At 40.6% G+C, this 23,498-nt stretch overlaps 2 protein-coding genes across 11 annotated transcripts in view; one reads left to right on the forward strand and one right to left on the reverse strand.

Moving 5' to 3' along the window:
* CLSTN1 (calsyntenin 1) overlaps positions 1-15,052 on the forward strand; it is a 51,041-nt gene extending 35,989 nt beyond the window's left edge. For 3 of the 5 annotated variants that reach the window (XM_054222298.1, XM_054222293.1, XM_054222295.1), the window contains 11 exons: positions 361-482; positions 1,960-2,122; positions 4,285-4,335; positions 6,140-6,297; positions 6,957-7,105; positions 7,591-7,817; positions 8,230-8,400; positions 8,984-9,129; positions 10,628-10,763; positions 11,486-11,670; positions 12,368-15,052. In XM_054222298.1, coding sequence (XP_054078273.1) covers positions 361-482; positions 1,960-2,122; positions 4,285-4,335; positions 6,140-6,297; positions 6,957-7,105; positions 7,591-7,817; positions 8,230-8,400; positions 8,984-9,129; positions 10,628-10,763; positions 11,486-11,670; positions 12,368-12,562 — 1,703 coding nt within the window. In that variant the 3' untranslated portion in view covers positions 12,563-15,052. The remainder of the gene's footprint in view (positions 1-360; positions 483-1,959; positions 2,123-4,284; positions 4,336-6,139; positions 6,298-6,956; positions 7,106-7,590; positions 7,818-8,229; positions 8,401-8,983; positions 9,130-10,627; positions 10,764-11,485; positions 11,671-12,367) is intronic. The other 2 variants (XM_054222296.1, XM_054222297.1) reach the window with 1 other exon arrangement.
* A 158-nt stretch (positions 15,053-15,210) lies between these two features.
* Positions 15,211-23,498, reverse strand: part of PIK3CD (phosphatidylinositol-4,5-bisphosphate 3-kinase catalytic subunit delta) — a 32,670-nt gene continuing 24,382 nt past the window's right edge. For 4 of the 6 annotated variants that reach the window (XM_054222289.1, XM_054222290.1, XM_054222288.1 and 1 more), the window contains 4 exons: positions 22,771-22,894; positions 21,010-21,155; positions 20,634-20,766; positions 15,211-20,047 (listed from right to left, as the gene is read on the reverse strand). In XM_054222289.1, coding sequence (XP_054078264.1) covers positions 19,910-20,047; positions 20,634-20,766; positions 21,010-21,155; positions 22,771-22,894 — 541 coding nt within the window. In that variant the 3' untranslated portion in view covers positions 15,211-19,909. Of the gene's footprint in view, positions 20,048-20,633; positions 20,767-21,009; positions 21,156-22,770; positions 22,895-23,498 lie in introns of those variants that run through there. The other 2 variants (XR_008469483.1, XM_054222291.1) reach the window with 2 other exon arrangements.

Raw genomic sequence — 23,498 nt, forward strand, 5'->3', positions numbered from 1 at the left:
AGTAATTAGATGCGGTAGAGGCTACTCATTTGAAAAAAAAAAAAGCCCTTCTATTTGCAAATAGAGCTCTTTTTCTCCTGCTGACAGGTTTATCTCCCTGACTCTTTAGTCCTATGCCTTGGTTTAGATTGGATTTGGAGATAGACACGTCTGTTTATTGTACAGTGTATTACTCATGGGTTGTTCAAGAATGTTTGCCCTAATTACTATTACAGATGTTTCTCATTCCTCTTAACATGCCTGATTTACTTCTACATTTGTTTCTTCCTATCAGTTACTTGGGGATTTATGAACAGGTGAATTTCATGGAGTTCTTAAGGTTTACAGAAAATAATGATACTAATTAAAATTCTTGTGCAGATATGAACCGGCACCACTACACACTCTATGTACACAACTGCCGACTTGTGTTCCTCTTCCGCCAAGATCCTTCAGAGGGAAAAACATACAAACCTGCTGAATTTCACTGGAAGCTAAATCAAGTAAGTTTGGAAGGACAGTTGGTAGGATGTTACAATGCAGTGAAAACCATCGGAGACTAAATTCACTGATAGTATAACTATTAATAAACATTTAATTAATCAACCCTTTATGTTTTATAGAACCCAACAATACTTATTTTATTTGTGATCAAGTGTCAGAGAGAGATTCAGCTCTGCCTTTTAATCTTGAATATAAAGTACTGCTTTGGTGGTTTTATTAAACCCACTGGGATACTCCTGAAATAAAGTCATTGTCCTGAAAGGTAGTAAAATGTAGATTTATATGTGAAAATACAGTGTCAGTCTTTTAGCTGTGATACCAGTTATCTTCACTCAATACAGTATGAGGTAACGTGTGAAAAAACAATTAAGTATTCTGGTTTGTTTATAGCATTAAACTACTGCTAAGCATGCAACATTTTCGCAGATCACAGTGTTAATAGGATAACAGAAGGACTTACCTTCTTAATCCTTTTTCACACGGAAATAAAATTTGTGATTTCTTACACGTTGCAAGCAGTAGCTACAAATCTGTCTTCTTAATTAGATTTTACTCTGCAAAAATAGAGTTAATAGGCCTCTGAGGGATGCAAGTCGTTTCTGCTTCCTATTTACAGAGGGGAGTGTCTGGTTGTATTCTTTCAGTCATGTATTCTTAATTATTTTAGATCAGAAAGTGAAGACTGTAATAACTAATCTTTACTTTGGTCCTACTAAGATCTACAGAACTTATTTCTATGAATTCATGATGTTATGATCATTAAGAATGCAACAGAAAGGACTAAGTATTTTGTGTGCTTTTCCAGCCCTTTGGATCAGTGATAAAATAACCCTGTATATCTGTACATTTATAAAGGCTTGTTAGTTGCTTTAGGTTGCCATTGCAGGTCTGTTTTAGCAGTTACCAAAACAATGAGTTACTTTCTAACATAGCTAACTGTATCCTGTTTTCTGTGCAGGGCAATATATACAGTTTCCATGGTAAAATGTCCATATATGTCCTTATAGGAAGATTGTTACTTCCAAAAACTAAGCAGCTTTGCTATAAACGAGTCTGTTGTGGAAGACTTTTTTCTATTCAAAATGGGCACTTTTTTTTTCTAAACAGCCCCTCTCAGCAAATACAGCTCCTTTGTGAAGCAGTATATTATAATAGTATTTCAGAATGTGCTTGCATGTAGATATGTATTTTTAAATTTAAATATGCTGTTATTAGATATTATAAAAATTAAAGGAATGGAAATGCATGCAGCTTCCTGTATTGGCAATAGAAGAAAACAAACTATTTGTAAGTATTTGACAGTTGGTTTGCTTTTTTCAGATGGGTGCTGTGCATGAAACATAAAGTATGTCTGTACAGGCTTATAGGTTGTCAGTATGTCTGTATGTATGTATATGCAAAACGTGCATCAGATCAGTTACTCAACTGCAATTAAAAAAAAATTAAAGTAGTGTTTTTAAAACTTTCTTTACCCAGGTGTGTGACAAAGAGTGGCATCATTATGTCCTCAATGTTGAATTTCCTGCGGTAACTCTTTATGTAGACGGCGTTTCGTATGATCCTTTCCCAGTGACTGAAGATTACCCGCTTCATCCTTCAAAGATAGAAACACAGCTTGTAGTTGGAGCATGTTGGCAAGGTAACTATTTACAATTGTTGATAATTTTAATTAACTTTTTTTTTTAAGTGAAATCTTTCTGGTTAGTCTAGAAGTACATAGCAGATCTTTTTAGTGCATGAAAGATAACTTCTTTTGTCTTTGCAGATTATTTTGGCTTCTAGGTAGTATCACGTATTTCCTCTTCTAGTCATTTTTTCAGTGAGAGTTTTTTTGCTCGTTGGCCACAGGTGTGTATAAAATACAAAGGTACTCACTAAGCAGCATTCCATCAAAGTAACTTTTTTGGTAACTGTGGGAATATAGGTAGCTTATTTTTAATAACAGTTGTAAAAATACATCATATACTTCAGATTACTAAGCAGAACACTTAATTTCAAGTAGATTGAAAAGCGTATTATAGAAAAAGTGTTCTCGTAAGTGGAAGCATGACCAGCAGACAATTCAGTTAAGCAACGCATTGATGCTGTCTCTTGGATATTTTACCATTTCTGCTTATAAAAATAAACATAGAAAGCATCTGCTTTATTGTATGCAGACTGTGGCTTAAAACACAGTATTCTGCAAGTTGCAGAGTGCTGATTCATGGGCTTTAATACTTCTGAAACCTACTCTTTAAAGCTTGAGAAAAGGGCGGAGAATGCATCTGAACATGGAGGCTGATGACCAGAGGTGTTACAAAGATGTAACAACGGTCTTGCTTCACAGTCCTGAACTGAAATGTTTGCTTGCTGATTAAATTACATCCTAGCTGTTATAGAGCTGATCTTTTTGGTCGCAGATAAACCAGTGTTAAATCATTCGTGTTTTATTGTAGTTCAGAATACAGACTGTAGTTGCAGTCTGCAATAACGCATAGAAATAGTTTGTGAATGAATGATGAATGGAAAGCTTTGAGACGATTTAATCAATTAAGTCTTCTGTCTTCAGTGTCTCCTTTCTCTTTGAGTTTTAAGGCTTTGTGGTGTGATTGAAGGTTAAATTATCAAAATAGCCTCTCATCAAATATACTGTTTTGTGACAAGTTCACTATCTTTCACTATTAATGTTATTTCACTACTAAATTCATTCTGTTGTCGCTTCCTTTGTGTCAATTAATTATTTTCTCCATAATTCATCTCATTCTGTTTGTGACTTTCCAACTATCTCTTCTAGCTCAAAGGGAATCTATAGTGGCTGGTTTTCAAGAAACTGGAGCTTGGAAACTCTGTTCCAGCTAAGTGTATGGATTGTGTAGTGGCTTTCATATATGTTCTGCGTCCTAACAAAAGCATATACATTTAGTTTAAAAACTCCTGTGCTTTCATATTGGCACCAATATATGATTCTTTGATTTCTTCTGACGTGAATTTTCTTTATAATGACAACAGTCTGAAATAGGAGCATTAAAAGTCTGGAGTACAAGAACTTGAGGGAGTACCTTTTAAAAATTCCCCCAAAAGCCTGGTTTTTAGGGAATTAGAACACAGGGGAAAAAAGTATGCCAAAGGAGTGAAGTTAGCACTCTTTGTCTTACCAAGATTTTAAAATAAATGGGGCTGCTCTAAGTTATATGTACAGCTCACCTCTAAGGAGAGAGAGATTTTATGCTTTTGAAAAAGTTCTTTTAACATTTCTTTTAAAAGATTAAAAGCTGTTTTTCATTTTTGGTGCTTCCCTCCCTGGATGCTTCTATCTGATAAATTGACTGTTTAATAGATATGATGTATTATTACGATAAAAAAATCTGTGTTGGTAATGGCTCCTTTTGATCAGCATTTAATACCTTTTGCTGATCTGCTGAGATAGGCTGGATCTCACCGTAGCGTCCCTTTTAGTAGCTGGAAGAGGAGAAAACAAATCGAGCTGTATCTCATTACTAATACTGTTTTTTTGTGAGGTTGGGTTTGGCTGTGGTTGAAGTGTTTTCCAGTGTGACTGGTTTTACTGCGGCTTGTGTATGGGGCTCTTCAAGTTGTCTTGTCTTGAATGTTATGTTCTTGTAACAACATAGTAATGCTTCTTCCCTGCATTGCAGCTATTAGTGTTTCAAAGACCTCGCAATCCTTGAGAAGCTGGGTCGAGTATAAGCAGACTTTTTTGGGGAAGTGCTGCTGGGTATTTTCTGTGATAAGAGCGTTTGCCAAATTGTAACTACCTGGTCCTTTCCCTGTTGTCCTATTCTCTGTCTTGCTTTTCTACAGAATATACAGGAAATGAAAATGACAATGAAACTGTGCCTGAGACCTCTGCAGGTTGCTGGAGTTTTTTCCCTACTGTTTTATTTCATTTTTAAGCCAAGACATTGCTTCATCTCACACACAGCATGAAATGCAGGCATTGCATTTGGGCCATTGACCTTCACATAATCCTCTCCTAGGCTTGTTTCTCCATTGTGCTTCTATTTCCAGAGCTTCATCAGCTGATTTTTTTTTGCTTTCTTTTTGGTTTTTGGTGGGGTTTTTTTTGGTTTTTGGTGGGGTTTTTTTTGGTTGCACCCAAATGCACATCCATGTACAAATCTGCAACCATTGTGATTGCAGTGAAGTGGTGTAAAGTAAGTTGCTGATGTAAAATATCAGCTATAATTTCTTTAATCCAGTTTTGTTAAAACATAAATGCACCTCATCCTATATAAATATATGTATATATATGTATTGTAGGGGGGTGTGTGTATCATAGAATTATTCAGTAGTTTGGGAAGGACCTCTGGAAGTCAGGTAGCTTTGCTCCTCGCTCAAGACTGATTTGATATTTAGATCAGGTTGCCTGTATATAACTCAAAGACAGACCTGTAAAGTACAGTGTGTGCTCACTTGGTCGGAAATTGATATAAAGTCCTAATTACAGTGAATGGGCATGAAAGCTTTGGCTACCAGGTATTTCAGGTTGGCTAAGTGGTTTTTTTTCTTAGTAATATTTAGTTACAGTTCAGTGGATTTTGTGTCTTGAGTAGAGACACTTAAAATTAGTGTGTATTTCTAAAAGTGTATTTAAGATAAGTACTGTTTCTGTAAAGTTTAAGAGTTCCTGGAATGGTCTAGATATAATTGACAAGAGGTTTCTAGCTGTGCATAATCATTTAGATTTGGCAAGGATGTAACTGAATCCAGGGGCCAGAAGCTGGAGCTGTAAAAATCTAAACTGGAAATTATATAATTTGTAAAAGGGCAGTTCACTACTAAAAATTTTATGGAGTTACAGCAGGGATCTTTTATCACGTAAAAATCTTAAAAGCAAGCTTAGACATATTTCTAAAAATCTGGTAGCTTAGTAAGTGATGACCTTGAAATACAAATTTCTGGGCGATGTTCTGTGGTCCCCATAGATTAGCAAGATATAGACTAGGTGATCATCATCATGTCATCTTCAGAAAATCTAAGCAGCAAGGGGCTTGTTGAGTTGCAATTCATCAGACTTAGATATCTAAAAATTTGTATCTAAAACCTGAGTTTAAACTGCTCCCTCGTGTCCATTCAGAGACAAAGGCACCTTTAGAGGGGAGGAGTTAACTCTTAGAGACCTTTTTCAGAATGAGCTGAATCACTTTGTGAAGTTTCTTCCTGTCCTTTGAGTGTAAAGAGAGCCTGTAATGATGGGTTTAGATGTAGATAACTAGCATCTAGAGGAACGATGCTGTTGTCCTCTTATGCTGACGGGCATTGCCTGTTTTGTAGAGAACTGACTAGTGGGAGCCGTTACCTCAATATGAAGATTCAGGTTTCGTAGTTCATCTCACTGGTTTTGTCTTTCATTTCTGAAGAACACCACCTCGCTGTATGGGCGATTTCTTTTGAAACGTTTGTTACGGAAATATCAGCCTTGGTTTCACAGTTCAAGATGGCCACACCTGTTTTGAAGGCCATATGCATGGTGAACTGTTTAATTTTTTTCTTTATGCTTGAACATAATCACAAGGTTAACGCCCAGAATGGATAAAAACTAACCCGCATGCATATAGTACTTTGTGGTACCAGAAGGCATATTTGTTGTTTTATAAAAGAAAAAAAGAAAAGAATCAAAACATATAAAGATTTTTTCCTTCCTCCCTTTATAAAGGTGGTGAACTCCACATGGCGCAGTTTTTCCGAGGCAATCTGGCAGGTTTGATGATTCGTTCTGGTAAACTGGAAAACAAGAAAGTGATAGATTGCCTGTATACTTGCAAAGAGGGACTGGATTTGCAAATGGCTGATGGTGTTGGCAAAGGCGTGAAGGTAAAGCTGCATGTGAATAAAGGGGAGCATGTCTATTGCTCTGCTGATAACAGTTACAAGTTTTGCTGTCAGAATTAGTAGGTCTGTCCCAAATAAAACCATCTAGTCTATTGTGCATTAAAATTACATGAAAACTAGGAAATCTTTCTTTTATAGACATGGTCTTAGTGGAATTTAAGAATGTAAGTTAACTGTGTTCTCTTTAATCTTGAAGAGAAGTTCCACGTTTGTGAGCCTCTCTTTTACCAGCTATACAAGGATGTCTAATAAAAGATAGAGATTCTTAACAAGCAGCTTAGTAGAAAGAGACTAACTTGCGTGCCTTTTTTTTAATAGCAAGGTTACGTGAACGGAGACAAATTTCTTCTCTATATTAGCTGTGTCTCTTCCATATTACTAGAATCTTCACATCAGAATTATGACAAGTGCCTAGATTTTTTCTTAAAGAATGAAGCACTAAATATGTTTGACTGGAATAAGGAAGTGAATAGGGAAGACTGTGTACTACAAGGCTAGTAAGTAACGGCCTTATTGCTTTGAATACAGGTGTAATTATCCTAGCATTTACCAGGTTAAGCAGTGTTGAACTTACAGATTTAATTACCTGATCATGTTACTGTTTGAGTATTCTCTTATATTTTTTTTCTGTGTTGTTTCAGATCCACATGAACCCAAGTCAGTCAACACTGACCTTAGAAGGGGATGATATCGACAGAGTTGACAAGGCCATGCAGCACATTTCCTACCTGAATTCCCGCCAGTTCCCAACACCTGGGATTCGGAGGCTTAAAATCAGCAGTGTTGTCAAGTATGTGCTGGTGGTGAAATAGTGCGTCTCTGTACGGTGATGCTGAAGCCTGGAACAATGTTCCAGTATCTTAGTATGTAACTATCACACATTTGAATATGGAGAATGTTTTCTACACCAGCACTCTTACTTTCTTCCTGAGAATGTAGTAAGGAGTGTATAAGATAGGGAGGAACTTGTTGCAAAGGTATGCCGTGAAGGGTGTGCTGTCTGTCTCCAGTAATCACAGGCTTCATTAAAGGTGTTATCTGCGGCTGTTAGAGCATAGAAAATGGGGCCAGATGTTAACGGTAAGTAAAAATTAATTGTAAGATTGCTCCCTTGGTGGGGAATTCTTACTTTCCAACACAGTTGATGAATTTATCTAAGACTCTTGGGTCCCAGATAGAGCTTTTTAAAAATTTATAAAGCAATTACTCTGCATAATTGTGCCTTCCTCTCAGATAGCCTCCTTGACTGTGCAAAACTGCTTCTGTATCTTGTAGATGTTTCAATGAAGAGGCCTGCGTCTCCATTCCTTCTGTGGAGGGGTACGTAATGGTCTTGCAACCAGAGGAACCAAAAATCAGCCTCAGTGGCATCAACCATTTTGCCCGCTCTGCTTCAGAGTTTGAGAGTTCTGAGGGTGTTTCCCTCTTTCCTGAGCTTCGCATAATAAGCACCATTACACGGGAGGTGGAGCCAGAGGGAGATGGAGATGAAGATCCTACAGGTAACATCCTTTTCTGCTTAGGACTGTTGGTTACCCTCACCCCATTCAAAGATGACAGTGGAGGATCTTCCTCTTGCAAAGAGGCGAGGATTTCACTTTTAATACAGAATCTAGTAGGGGAAGAGAAGATGTATGTCTCTTGTGAGAAGGTGTAGGTACTCTGCTCTGGGCTAGCAACAGTAGTTGAAATAGTAGTTAGGCCATTATCTTCATGTCGATATCCCTTGTTTCAATTTTGTATTCTTTTTTTAATCATTATTTCATGAATACTTGGTCTTTTTACTTCAGGCCCAGATCTTAATATTTGTTCTGGAGGAAGAGTTGAGTTCGCATGTGACATTTTATAGCTCCTGGGCTCTTGTCTACTTCACCTTTGTTTCTGCTTACCTCTGGCTTTTTCCGTGCTTTTTAGTACAAGAGTCTTTGGTATCTGAAGAGATCATGCATAACCTGGATACATGTGAGGTGACAGTGCTAGGAGAGGAACTAAATCAGGAACAAGAAAGCCTGGAGATTGACATGACGCGATTGCAGCAGAAAGGCATTGAGATGAGTAGTTCCAGCCTGGGCATGATAATCACAGGTAGGGGTTACTACTTCTGCCCTTTTTGTAGGAAGGGTCTGAAGACGGTGATAGCGGGAACAGTGTACTAGAGATAGTTTGTAACACCTTACTCCAGATACTTCATTTTTGACAAGAATTTCAAGCTCAGAGGTGTTAACAACTATTTTGTGGAAAGCTGTGGTTCTAGAAAATACATGATTCTAGAACCTCCTTTCTGTTCTTTCATGTCCCAAATTGCAAGTTACCTCTGGACTATGGAAATGAAGTACACTTTCCCTAGAAAGGGCTTGTTCCTTGCACAGATGATCCAGTGCCTAGGAGCACGCACCTTTCCTTTTTATTTTATATTCAGAATATGTTAATGTATTCAAAAGAAAGGCTCCTGTAATCCCTTTAAAGGGTCTAGGATTTTATCACAAAATCAATCCACAGAATTTCAGTGGAGCCACGTATTTGTGTGTCAGTGGTGTTACGTTCTTCAACTGAAAATCTGACAGCCAAGACAACTTACTTGAAGAAAGGGAGTAATATTTGTCAAGTATATGATGTTGTACCAGTCTTTAGCAAAGTAAATGTTTTATCTGTTTATTTCTCTCCACAGGGGTTGATACTATGGCTAGTTATGAAGAGGTTTTGCATTTGATACGCTACAGAAACTGGCACACTGTTTCTCTCTTTGACAGAAAGTTCAAATTAGTCTGTTCTGAGCTTAATGGACGCTATGTCAGCAATGAGTTTAAAGTGGAGGTATGTCAGCTAATCTGATCACGCTGAGAAGTTGTAGAGTATGGATTGTTAGGAGGATGGAAATTGTTGCCTCAAGTGATAGATAATTGATCAATTACTGATGTAGGGTTTTGCCCTGTAAATAAATACTAGTAAATATGTGCATTTCAGCCTGTGTTTTATGTATAAATGTGTTTTTAATCCTACATTTCAGCTTTAAAAAAGGCTGTCTTAACAGAGGTGAAACTGTTGTGTTGTAGAAGAAATAGCATGGCTAATGGAAGTGGGAAGGCAAAAAGGTTGAGTTGGAAAGACAGTGTATTAATTTAGCAAAAAACTAGAATATAGAGTAAGAGTAGACTTGAGTGGCCCTCATGTATAACTCCTAGGATTCTGCAGATGAATTTGCTGGGCCCTTTGCTGCTTTACTTGTGTGATGCTTAAATTGCTGATACCGAGGGCTTATGTAAGAGTACACACAGGCTAAAATTGCATTTCCTCCAGTAGAATACAGGTTAATTATGAGTTAATACACTTACATCAAATATATGGAAGTACAGCAGAAGATAACATAAGGGGCACTAAAATTTCAGGTGCTGGAATATGAAGTTGCTTACATTGAGAGGAACTACCATGTAACTGCATCTTTCAGCTATGAGCTTGAATTTCTGTATTTTAGAGCTGATGAAAGGGATGACGGTGAAGTTAATTGTATTTACCACTAGTTGTGGTGGGTTGGGAAACCTCCTGTGTTGCAGAATAGAGATTTCTGTGTTAAGTAATGTGGTTTGATTTCCTGAGGAAATTCTGTAAGCTTGAGTTGAACTGCAAATGCTTTCCTTGCTGGGTAGTAAACATGCTCTCTTCCTGTTGTGCAGCTGGTCAGGTACCCGTATCACAGTGTCCCGCCACAGGAGGGGTATTTTTAGCTCTGCTTGTTCGGCAAGGAAACAAGAAAAATGCTGTGCAAATGATGAGCTTGCAGTTGTACCTAAACGCCAGCTCTGCTAAGTCTGGGTTAAACTTTAAAGAATAGTTTTCTCTTAACCCTTTCACTACAATATGGATTTTTTGCTTTGGTGTTAACCGGAGATATACAGCAGAATAAGAAAAGATGGAAATAAAGAAAATGTAATGAATGTGTTATATATATTTGTATATACTGTTATTTCAGATTAAAATGGCTGGCTACCAAATTTGAAAATAAATAGGCTTTATCTGTTTTATTCTGAAATACTGGTTTCTGTACACAAACTTGCCAGACTAACTAAAACAGATTTGAGGGCTATAAAAATGAAGGGGTCTGTGAGAAGGAATCGTAATTCGCAAGGAGCTACTGATGGGGCTGATTGTCCCCTGAGGCAAGCCATTGCTGTGTTGAAAGGAGAATTGGATGCCTGCTCTGGGAAATAGATTATTTATTTATTTATTTATTTTATTTTTTGTTTGTTTGTCTTTTTATCTCTTCAGAAGTAAATTGTTGCATTTCTGGAGTTTAACATTTTCTTTTTGTTCCTAGGTGAATGTTATCCACACAGCTAACCCGGTTGAACACGCTAATCATATAGCTGCGCAACCACAATTTGTTCATCCAGTGCACCATACCTTTGTTGATCTCTCTGGCCACAACTTGGCTAACCCTCATCCATTTTCAGGTGGGAATTCTCAGTCACTGAAATTCAGCTCTCTCTTTTCTGGTGTTAAACTGTCACGGAAGCTTCTTGCTACAGAGAGCTTTTTCCCCAGAGTTGAAACCAGTGTGTTGGACTAATAGTCCAAGCAGCTACTCGGTCCTGTTCTGCTGTTGCCCAAGCAGGGAGGAGTGGATTACTAGAGATCTACGAAATATCTTTTCCTCCAGCAGGAGAGCTTTCTGTCAGCTTGTGTGCATTGGAAAATGGGAGATGTGCTAGTGTTGAGGGGACTGTAAGACCTAGATAAAGGATGTGAGGAACTGGGGCAGCATTTCTTCTGAATGGCATGAGGGGAGAACTGCAGCCTTATTGCCTTGATGAGTCGTGTTATCTGTCCTGTCTGTTTTAATTATATTAATTTAGCATGGGTGTAGGATGCGAGAGGAGGAAACACAGGCGTTTTAGAAAGGAGATTCTGTGTGTGGTGGAATCTGCTTTCCATGTGTTGTCAGTCCTTCAAACTGATGTAATTATACTTACAGAATTACATTTTAGTTCTTATTCTCCAACTGACGTTTTAAGTCAGGCCTTAGACAAACTGCCTCTGTGTAGCTATGTGTAATATTTGTATAATGCCATTTCCCTCTTGCAGGTGATGGGAACACAGGAGTAGTTATTAGCATTGTATAAAAGTTAGTTATCAGTATCATCTAGGAAGCTCCTTTTTTTCTTCCTTGTTGCAGTTGTCCCAAGTACAGCCACTGTTGTGATTGTCGTTTGTGTCAGTTTCCTGGTTTTTATGATTATTCTGGGAGTGTTCCGAATCCGCGCCGCACATCAGAGAACGATGCGTGACCAAGACACTGGAAAGGAAAATGAGATGGACTGGGATGACTCTGCTTTGACCATCACTGTGAACCCCATGGAGGTAAAGCTCTTAACAACACAGTGCCCTTTTCCAGCTGCAGCGGGGACGATTGTACACAGACAGAGTAGTAGAGCAAAACCAACCGCAGAACATAGAGACGAGACATTAACTCTGAATTTTTAATGAATGCGCCAAAGTGACAAATCCCAACGGCAATGTTTGGGATCTTGCGTGGGTTATGGCTTCAGGATGGATAACTGGGTTTTACGGGTCAGTGTCCGACTGCTCGCTGTTGGACACTCGCTGTATGATGCTGCTCGCTGCCTCAGCCATGGTCTGCTTTTTTCCAAAGTTGTAAGAAACTATTTATTTATTTATTATTATAAGAAACATCTGTGTTTATGATGTTTCCTTCTGCTGTGGTTGACATCTGAATTTTTAGAAAATCAGGAACAAGAAAGATGTGCAACCTTAATGCTATTTGCGTGACCTTACCACAAGATCCTTTTCCAGTAGAATTTGAAGTACTGGATCGGACTTCAGAATTAGTTTGTTTAGGATTGATAGCGATGTTACAAAGCTATTTTAAAGAGTGCTACTTTCTTTTTCTTTTCTGGTTGCGTAATTACTGCTGAATGTCTAAAACCAGCAAGGAATCTAGTAGCTCTTTCTCAATATAGTGCCTTGAGCTGGAATTCAAAAGAATAAAAAGGATTTTGGCCAGTATGGTATCACCAGCTAATTTCTGTCTTAACAGACTTACGAGGATCAACACAGCAGTGAAGAGGAAGAGGAGGAAGAGGAAGAAGAAAGCGAAGATGGAGAAGAAGATGACATCACTAGTGCAGAGTCTGAAAGCAGCGAGGAGGAAGAGGGAGAGCAGGAAGAGGACCAACAGAATGTCAATAGACAGCAACAGCTGGAATGGGATGACTCTACCCTCAGTTATTGATTCTAGCTGTTCCCTTTGTCTTTATGTCTCTGCTCTAGAAGACGCCACTGTAATACACTCCATTGTTACCAAGGATTCATGGTGTTTAACAAAAAAAAAACAAAACCAACAAAAAAACCATCATTCTGGCCAGTAGATTCAACCCCTCCCGACACATCCCCGTGTTTGTGTTATGTCAGCTAGGTCCTGCTGCTGTTCCTAGAATCGTAGGTAGCACCTCTTCCTTCAGCCATGCCTCAGTGACTCGATTTTATTTTTTACGCTATGTGAGGAACCACCTTGCACTTTTTTTCTTCATGTCATCTCAGCTAAGTGACTCTACGGTTCTGTAGCCATTGCACATGAATTTCTGAACTGTCTTTTTTTTTTTTTTTTTTTTTGCTCGGTGAAACAAACTTGGCTTTGTTCCTTGTTCTCTTTCTAAAAGATGCAAAGATTGCTTGTTGACAAAGGGTAAAGCTGCTCATTTCAGCCTGTCGATTTCTTTTAATTTTTTCCCCCAAATTAGTGCATGTGTAAAGTGGCAGAATGAGGTTAATATGTAGAAGATTAACAGACTTTTTAATATTTTGTAAATATATTGGAATTATGTAATTATGTCATTTGTGGTAGTGAAAACAGGGATTGGGGTTTAAAACATGCTAAAGTAAAAAAAACCATGCAGCATGAAATATTACAAATCTCATACTACTGCAGCAGGAGCACGGGCACAGCTCTCTAGTGTAGATGTTTCAGTAATATGGTGTCATTGGCCTTGACTGCCATGTTCGCTCATGCCCCGCTCTGGTTTTCCTTTAATTTTTCTTTCCTTTTCTTTAATCTCCTTTATTTTTGCAGAGGGAACAGACAAGCTTGTGAGAAATTGTAAAGGCTTCAGGAACGTCTGCAGAGGTTCGACTGCCCTGTGCAATACAGTTGTTTGGTTTTCTTTTTCTTTTTCTTTTTTTTTCCTCCCAATTAAGTCTTGGCATAAGGGCTTTTTAAGTTATTAGGGAAAAAACACTACTTAGATGGTGGGCAAATGAGAGTGTGCTGTTGCTGTGGTGTGTTGCCACAGCTCCTATTAATTACGGTGAGGCTGCCTGGAGTACAATGATGGTCTGTTCACGCTGCTGACGGGGCAGGTTATTCATGTAGTGGGTTGGTTGTTACATTGGTAAGTGAAGCTGGAAAGCCTGAGACCCGCGTACCTGTGCACCTTGGCTCCCAGTCTACAGAGACAGGGATTTGGGGGGTTTGGTGTGGTTGGTTTTTTTTTTTTTTTGGGCTGTTCAGTTTTTCTAATTTGGTCGTGGGAGGGTTTGGGGCATAGCTGACTTCATTTCTCTTAAACACACTCCTGCTCATTCCCTGTAGCCCCTTGTACAGTAACTTGGACTGTTGGTGTGTTAAGCCTTTGTTTACACTTAGTAATTGTGTTTTCCTGCTGGTGAAAAACTATAGCATAAATTAGCCAACCAGAAAACCTTGGGAATCATGTTACTGTTATTCCAAGTCCAGATGATTTTGGTTGTTTCTGATCAAAGTTCTAACTTGGAATTGCAAAGGACTTTTCTAAAGAAATAGCTGAAAGGTACGAGAAGTTAGTTATGACCCCGTGGTGAAGAGTGCTGGTTTTTTGGTAAGGCAGGTCTCGTTTATTTAACTTTATTTGGTCTTATGCAGAGCCTTGAATAACGACTATATGCTTACTTGATTATTTTTTTTTTTTTACATTTGGAGGTGGATTAAAAAGAGTCACTTGTTTTGCTTGTAGCAGGAGAGTAGGACTCCACTCCCTCCTCAGCACGGTAAGCACAGCTCTGGTTTTCGCTCTCGTCTGTAAGTCTGTCTCTATCGTAGGTGCACAGGCCACACGGCTCACAGCAGGGACGTGTTGCACAGTGTAAGCGTGCGAGAGGAGCAACACGCAACCAAAGGGTGGGGCACAAAGGGTCATAATTAAAAGAGAGAAAAGATAAGCATCGATCCAAGTGTTTCCATAGTCTTGATTTTCAGAGCAGACCTATTCTCACCTAGTGATGTGTGTAATGGGATCCAGCGGTGGGTTTTATCTGGGGTAGCGCTTGACTGCGGAGTGCCTTTTACAATAGTAGATGGAGCTGGAAGCAGGGAAGGTTACCCACACAACTAGCTTACCGTTTTGGGGGTTGCTTTTTTTTATGTAAAATTTTAGATTTCTAAAATGGGGAAATGGTTTTGACTACTTATGTGGTAATATAACTGCTAGTTTTAAGTAAACTGGGAAACTTTTAACTTATGTCTGACAGTTGTCCTGTGTTAATGTGTAGAAGACTTATCCTTCCATATACTGTTGCTGTAGCTGCTGTATTTTAGACCAAAACTGATCATGGCTTAATGGTAATCCTGAAAGGTTGTAAATGTCCTGATGCAGTTTGTAGCCACTATGGGTATAACTTTTCAGATGTGTATATTGGTAACAGGTCAGTTTGGAAAGTCTATGAGCTACAATAAATTTCTGGTTCTAAAGGTCGTTTGCATTTATTTCTTACTGAGTGGAACAAAGTTGAACCGAGTTCCATTAACTGTGTGGTAATTGGCCTCTGCTGGTGGCAGTAGAAGAGTTTTGTTTTGTTTTGTTTTCTTTGATTTCTCAAGCATAGAAAGACTTCAGCAGCACGTGTGTGTATGATTTATCAATCATTTGGTTTATTTTTTGACTTACAAAACATGTACCTAAATCAACTGAAACGTTAAACATGTAAACATTCTCTTCTTACAGAACCATGGTTTTGCTTAAAAAAATACTTCTTTTTTCAAAGGCAACAGAATAAGCACAATCAGTTTGTACAGAGTTAACAAAAATAATCACAGAACCATCTCTAAATAAATAGAACTAGAAAGGGGTATCACTTTGAAGGAGCTGCTGCTTTGTGAATTTGGAGCCAGAGGCTCTTTGCTGACCCGATACAGGCAGCGGAGTTTCATTGAAGTGGAGTACAAGGAAGAAGGGCCACTTGCTGACTCACTCGCTGATATTTTTATTTCTGGTAGGTAAGACAATTTTCTAGGCTAAGTAACCTCTCTGTAAAACTCTGCTGGATTGAGAAACGCGTTTGGAATTGTTCAGTTCTTGCCGTTTACGCAGATAAAACTTTGTCTTATTGCACTTCTAAAATTGAAGGACAGCTGACATAAGCCACCGCTGCTTTGTACTTCTGTAAAACAGTACTAGGGCCTGAGTTTTCTGGAAGCTCCACCAGAAAAGCGGCTGAGGGTAAGAACTGCTGGAGCCTGGAAACCAAGTACCCAGAGGGACTAAGGAAGGGCTGGGTAGGGCTGTCTTGTGGCGCTGCGGCGGGCAGGAGCCTGCGTTATGGGTTTGTGGCAATGCAGCAGAATTGCTTTTACAGGTACAGAACTGGAGTATGTTTCTTCCCTTCCACAAGAATGCACACAAAGTTTCAGTGCAGCTCAGCTTGCACGTGGCCTGATACTTTTGTGTGCTTTTTGCTCTGTAAATTGGTTCTTTAAGGAAAGAAATAGCAATATTTATCTGTTCTCTAAAATGGAGCAAATTTGTGTGGCCACAGGGCACTCTGCGAGCAGAGTCTGGGCACAGCACCCCAAGGGAGGGAGCACAGGCGGTCACCCCCGCCTGCCTCTCCCTGCGGAGGGAGCAGAGATGGAGATGGGTGCCCTACTGTTTTCTTGCTGTCTGATTAGCGTGCAGAGAGCTCTCAATCCTGCAGTATTTTCTTCTAATATCAAAACAACTGTTTGAGTGTTGGGCTTCTGTTTTCCTTTTTGCAGTTCCTTTTTAGTATTTCAGGAGGATCCCTGCCAGCCTTACTTTATTCCATCATTGTGGCAATTTATATTCTATTCAGCTTGGGTGCAGAATGCTTGGTCGCCACAAACCTGGCTCTTAAAATAAAAAAAACTTGAAGAATTACAAAAGATGGCATCAAATTGTTAGAGGAGAATGGTGGAACCTTGTGAAGGCATCATCCTAGAGGGCAGGTGATGCGAAGGTTTGATGCACAAATGAGGTGCTTACCAGACATGGGTTGCGTGCGTTAGTCCTGCATGTTAACTGGGGAGAAGCGTTGCGTGACCTGCTTTTCTGGGGGGGGAGGAAATAAGCCCCACAGTCCTGGGATGGCGTGTGGAGCAACAGCACCTTCCTGGGGAAGCACCAGCTCCTGGTCAGATGTGGGAGAGCAGCTGCCACGTGGGAATCTGCTACCCTGTGGAAACTCGCCTTTGTCCATATCCTCACGGTAACGGATTTTTTTTTTTAATTGGATATAAGAGATACCGGCATCTTCCTATTCCTAATTTAAAATGACACCCAGCACCCCTTAGCCTGTGAAGCATGAGGCTCTATGATCTGGCACAGGAAAGGAAAATCACCCTATAATACTTAAAACGGCTTAAAAAAAAAAATATGATGGTTTACTCTCATAACTTGTTGACTGGTTCAGTTTCAAAATATTATCGCATATTCATAATACTTTACTTACAATTACAAATATGGATTCACTGTTTTAAGATTAATTGTAAACCCCAGACCGCTATCTGCCGTTCAGTTCAAGAAAAAAAGTAATATTTTAGACTCAGGGGAACCACATCAGTGAAAGTAATTTCTAGTCTATTGCAGAGAGCTCGTCTTTCAGATGACGATACTCAAAGACTAGAGGAAGTTTCTTTTAGGCTGTTCTCTAGAAGCAGCAGTAGTTCTAAGAACTGTTCCAGAGGAATGTATTAATAAATAATTGGGGTCACTCGGAAGGGTACTTGTCATTCTGTCTTGAAATGTTCTGGCCGCTTCTCGGCCACTGAAAGGTAGAAAAAGGGGCTCTCCGAGGGTTCTATGAAGTTAAAATGATTTGTTTTCTACAGAACAGCTGCTTCTATGAGATACAACCTGCTTTATATTAATATATACAAAACAGTATAGAATAGACTTCAGAGCATAACATCTTTTATGAAAAGAAACAGTAAATACTTTAAATCAGAATTTAAATTAACAGCAGTGTAACAGTAAATCAGGATCTGCTTGTATCTGTTTGTATGTAAAGATAAGGAGGGAAGGGTTTACTAACGGTGTTTCATATTCCATTCCCTGACCAAACCTCCTGTTACCTACTACTGTACTACTGCTCGTTTCTGCGTCGGGTAGAAGGTACTTTTTTTAAGGCAGTTTAACTTGGTGTTAACTTCAGCTGATGAAGAACAAATATATTTGAACTTGTCCTCTTAAAAAAAAAAAGTGGACTTAAAGAGCCAGTATAGGGTAGCATTATTTTAATTTTAAAGTACTAACAAGAGCTGAAAGTCAGGAAAGTACCTATGTGCTGGATGCAAAAATGCCGTCAAATCAAATTTATTCCATGTCAGGGAAGATTTACTAAGAATAAACAGGCCAGTTCAGTCTCTGTCCTAAACTTGCTGGTTTTGTGGGAATTTTAAACCAGACATGAAAGCTGAATTTACATGAGAGCGCAGTCCGTTGTGGGATGACAATACAGGCGTCTCTTGTCACTTAAGAAACAGGATCTGAAATGCCTGTATTTTTTTTTTACCTATTAGTAAGTAAAAGAGTTTAAATTTTAAACAGTTCTGTGAGTAGAAGGAAATTGCACAACCTAGTTAAGGACGTGCAACTCAAATACAGGATTCAGCTTCAGGGGTGTCTTGAAAATTAGACTAAGCTTTTCTTTAAAAGGCAGGAGTGACAGCACCTCCCGAGGAACCTGATGTTGCGGAGGACGTGGGGAGATGGAAGGAAGCAGCCAGGGAACTGCTAAAGGAAGCAGGTACTAACCAGCTACTCCACCTATTTTCCAGCAGGACCCGAAGGCTGCAGCCTGCTCCACGCACCTCGCTACGCTCACGGGGGGCACCGAGCAGTAGTGGTGGCTCCTGTTCACCTATGCCTGTGCAACACCAGTGCTCAGAACGGCTCACCGGGTAAGGACACTAGGCTTGGGACAAAAATATGACACATGAGTAGAAACATGATTGATTACAGCACCCTGTGGGAGATGGGACAGATTCCACTTGGGAAGGAGTCGGAGGCAGCAGCCAGAGCAGGAGGCGGCTGGAGTAGACTGTTTGTCCTGATTTAGGTACAGCACAGATGACCACAGGTTGCTCTTTGGCTGAACCCCCCCCCACCCCAGACACACCAGCTCTAATAACAGACAAAGAGTCGCGTACCGTGGTTGAGAGGAGGAAGAGTGTGGAAAGGAACGGAATAAATTCATAAGCAGATCAGAGTTGAGGTGGAACTTACTGTTGTGTGTTTCAGTGTTAAGCCCACTCCGCTGGCACGCCTCTATCCTTGCACGGGAAGGCAAGGCTGGCCAAGTAACTTAGGCAGGGAACGGTACCATCTGTCCCAGCTGACACTGGAACTGCAGTGTTGTATCCCAGTGATTACGTAGGCAGAGGCCAGTGCCCTGATGCACGTATTACAGGGAAACCAGGTGGCAGACTACCTCCAGTGTGCCCCGACAGGAGGTATGGGTAGCAACCAACTGCTACATGCCAATTTTGAAAATGCAGTCTTACTGTTTTGAGGCTTAAAAACAGTATAAGCGCAGAAACCCAGGGACTGCTTGAGGCTCAACTAAAGTCTGACTTAGGAAAGCAAAGGAAAAAAATACGTAACCCGTTGGCCAATCCAGCCCTGTTCTTGTGGCATCAGTTTTTTGACAGCAGTAGATGGGTTCCTGTTCAGTTTCAGAAGAACCCTGTGGCCTCTGTAGCAGAGAGAAAGTGGTATGACAGCACGGATAGTTTCACCCTGTCACAATGCAGAGTAAAGCAATTTGTCCACGTCAGCTTCAGCGGGGATTCAAGCTGACCTACCTTGGTGCACACTGAAACAGGGCAGGAGAAGCGATCGTGTGGTGAAGTTAATGCCACTGAGCTGGAATGGTGGGGACATAGAAGATGGGCTAAAGTATGAGAGCTACTGGGACAGTAGGTTCTCGGTGTTCAGCTAAATTTTCAAGAAAACAGAAATAGGCCCATTAACACACTGGAAGGATGTTACAACTGCCTGAACTCTTCCATTAGCAGATGTATTTGAAGCTGTACAAGTTCTTAAGGATACGGTACATCTACCTACCTTTGCTCTATGCAGTAATTTTATTGCCTCACGTCTCTCCCTTGTCCCCCAAAGATCTCTAGCAGACATGATTATGTGGCTGATGACAGTCCAACGATTTTTCAGTCGTGCAGAAATGTGTGATCTCTGGGTGCACGATCTTCAGCATGACAACATTAATAAGTCTTTGGAAACCTGTCTGCAATTGCCGGACTCAGTGCAGGAATTTTACATTCTCTTGGAGCGAGTGTGCAGCTGATGTTGCTCTACTGTCTGTTATCTTTGGACACGTTGTGTGCCAGCCAGTTCACTTTGGTTTTCCAGCTCTCTCGAAGGGCTTCATTGAACTTCAGTCTGAAGTGCTTCAGTGCCTCCTCATCTGTCTTCCCAAGGGCTAGGGAATCCTGAAGGAAAGAGGCAGAAATCGGTGTAGCCTCACTGAAAGTGCAACTGAACAATTAACTGCTCAACTACTAAGATGTTTCCTTGCTAAGAAATTACTCCATTGAAAGGAGCACCAAATAGGAAATGAGTAGCCATTAATTGTTTTAAATAGGTTAATGGTAGTTGCACAAGGTTTTTTCATTCTGCTAAATATGTGTCCTACTTGTATGTTGGGAGTAAGGCAACAGCAGGGTTTGTAGTGCTCTTGTACCAAGCTGCTGTCCCTCAGTTGGCTGGGGCCAGGCTGGTGTCATTTCAGAGACCAGCTGGGAACAGGAGATGATCCACAACCAAAGCGCTTTGTCTCCGTCCCTGCAAGCTGGTTCCACACGGTGCCTACTGCCTTTGTGCTGAAGAATCTGAAGTTATTTCCTCAGCACCAGAACCTGGCATTTCTGATGCCCTGCACAGGAAGAGTGGATGTCTACTCATGATTTTTGAGCTCATTTGCTTCAAAGAACGCGCCCGTTGACACTGAGCTCCTCCTCGCTGAGCTACAAGATCAGGTATTCAGTTTTAACCATGTCCGTGTTCTGCTTCTCTTACCTTTAGATATTGAATGTCTTTAGAGCAGCTGAGTTCTGGCAGGCCAGCAGCTTTCATCAGTGCAAACAAGTGCAGGAAGAGAAGACCGTGGCGCCTCAGGATCATATAGGCCTTTTCACAGTAACCCCTGAATCTGTTCAGAAAGGAAAGTGAGGCAAGGGAATGAAGACTACAAGATATGCCATTTTATAAAGCAAGACCAGGTATTAGTCTAACCCTGCTGTCTGCACTCATGCCTACCAAGCTCTTTCACTTTATCTAGCAAGTAGATAATCATTTATGTGCGTATAGACATCTATAGGCTACGTATCATTGGGGGAAATAACTCCTGAAAATTCAGAGCTTAAAAAGCTTGAGTTTAACTGCTAATGCTTACCTTTCAAACTTCTCATTGTTGTTAGTTTTTCCTTGCTGGATGACATGCACAAAGTCGTAGGTTAAGATGAACGGAACCCGTTCTCTATTAATACCAAATTTAGTCTTGAAGTTTCCCAAAAAGTGACCAAAATCAATATGGAACAGCTGAAAATAAGGAAGAAAAAAAAATATTTTCAGAGTAGTATCTATTTTATTGTGATCAGTGTTGAGTTCTCTTCACAGTTCCTGTACTCAAGAGATATTGGCCATAGCATTTAGGGAAGGAGAAAAATGACCTCTCTGTGGCACTTCTTTGGGAAAAGAGGCAATATTTACTTGCCAAGATACTCTCTAGTGTAATTAGATGTTGGATAGGACAGAAAAGCTACTTACCCCTTCAATACTTTGTTTATCTGAAGAAATTTATCTTTGTCTGTAAAGCCTTAGTGTGTCACTGGTAGAAGCAGACAGAGAACTGCAGTGGAATGGGCCCCCCCACCAGTGCAGCTGCGGTCCCAGGCAGGTGGGGAAAGAAGATGTCCTGTTTTGAAGTCGCAGCACTGGTGCAGCCACGGGGAGGATCCCCTGCAGAACCTTGCCCGCTGTGGCAATTTTGCAGAGCAGCTGTGAACCCCAGATACACAAACCCCAGGGCTGTACCGCGGGCATCGGCTCCCCCAAGTGGACAAATAACTGAGCGGCCTCCACTCTGCAGAAACAGTTTTTTAAACCCCCTCCCTGCCCAGCACTTTTTTTTCTAATGGGGAGAAGAGTCAGTCCTAGATATAAGCGCTGTGCTGCTCGTCACAGCCCAGGGAGGGAGGGTGGTGTCTTGTTAGCAAATGACACCGTGTCTCTGTCCCTGCTGTGACCACAAAACAAAGGCACCACCAGCTTTCTTTGACCATGGCTGCTTGATTTACAGGCATAAGATGTAGAGGAGCGGGATGCTACACAGAGAGCGCAGGTAGGTAGTTGTGCATACCTGAGAGAGAGGAGTCTCAAAACACCAGCAACCAATTTCTTTCAAATATTAACCAACTAGGTGACTTCACTGGACTTGCAGGGGACTTACCTTGCATTGTCTAGCACAGGGTTATTTTAAGGCTTTGTGGAATTACAATTAAACAAGAAAGATAGTTCAGACTTCTCCCTTTACCCAAATATTACTGATATAATTAAGTAAGTATGTGTCCTGTTACCAAAGGGATTTTCTTTTTCCTAGTTTTGCCCTTTGTCTTCCAAACAGCGTACGAGAAGACATAAACTCTGGTAGCTATTTTTGTGGAATAGAGAAGTAAAGGAATCAGTACAGGTATCAAAGTGAAATTAGAACCATGCTGACCACTTGCATGCATTTTAAAAAAAAAAACAAACCCACAAACCAAACACCACAACAATTTTCTAGGAGGAGCTATAAGCGATTTGTGACACTGCTGAAGCCAAGGAAGTCTTCAGACTGATAAGCACAGTGCTTGAGTTTGCATCTGCAGACAATTTTAGGTCTGAGCAGTATGAATTGCTCCACTGTAATTTCGAAGTGAGTATTAACAGCCGCAGCTGACGGCAGTGATGTTTACGGAATTGTAATTCAAGTTATAAAACTGTATTTACCCTCTCAATGATAGAAGCTATTGAGAATATTTGTCCAGTCTGCCTCTCGGCTGGGAGGGGAGGTACATTCCTTAGCAGAGGGATTGCACTGGGATGTATCTGTCCATTGCTAAGTAGCATTTGTGCCCCTCTTCCAGTACTTCAACAGCAGCGTGAGTCCCCATACCTGGCCAGTTTCCCGGATCATGATGTTGTCACTGTGCCGGTCACCTATCCCCAGCACGTACGTTGCCACGCAGTACCCAGCGCAGGAAAGAGTGAACTCCTCTATAGCTTGTTCTAATGCGTCACTAAAGAGGGTAAGAAAAAGATTGAAAGAGAATTTTACTTTGAACCTCATCACTGGGAAAGTTGTTTCTATACCCTGCAGGAGAAGGTAAGAGGATCACGTTTGAATTTCTGTAGTGCTCTCCAGAGGCAGTACTCCCGTCCAGGCTTCACAAAAACTAGCTGCAAAAACAGCTATCTGGAATTGGAGAGGTCCGGATGTGGTTGTGTCCACAATCTCAACGAAAATTGTATAGTCTCCATTAAATTGACTCATTTCTAGATCTCCACAGATCCAAAAGACAAAGTGGGCACCTAGAATGGTTCCTGTTGGTGCCCTGCTACATCAGAGAAGCACTGGTGTCCTGCTGCTGTCTGTATCTGGTAAAACCCCAAGCTACACAACCTTTCTGATGCTTTCTTTTTTCGCCTCCCAATTTTGGCATTACCCCTTCTGCCCCTTTTCCAGCTGCCACCACACCGACTATCTATCTCTGGAGAAGGTAACAGGACCCGAGGGGAAGATCAATGTTTGGACGGTGCTACCTTAAGCTATGAAAGATCAAAAAAGCTTGCAAATAGTAACCCAGACACCTCCATTTCAGCTCAGCACCCATACAGATCCAC

The sequence above is a fragment of the Rissa tridactyla genome, chromosome 16 (genome assembly GCF_028500815.1).
Source record: "Rissa tridactyla isolate bRisTri1 chromosome 16, bRisTri1.patW.cur.20221130, whole genome shotgun sequence".
NCBI lineage: Eukaryota > Metazoa > Chordata > Aves > Charadriiformes > Laridae > Rissa > Rissa tridactyla.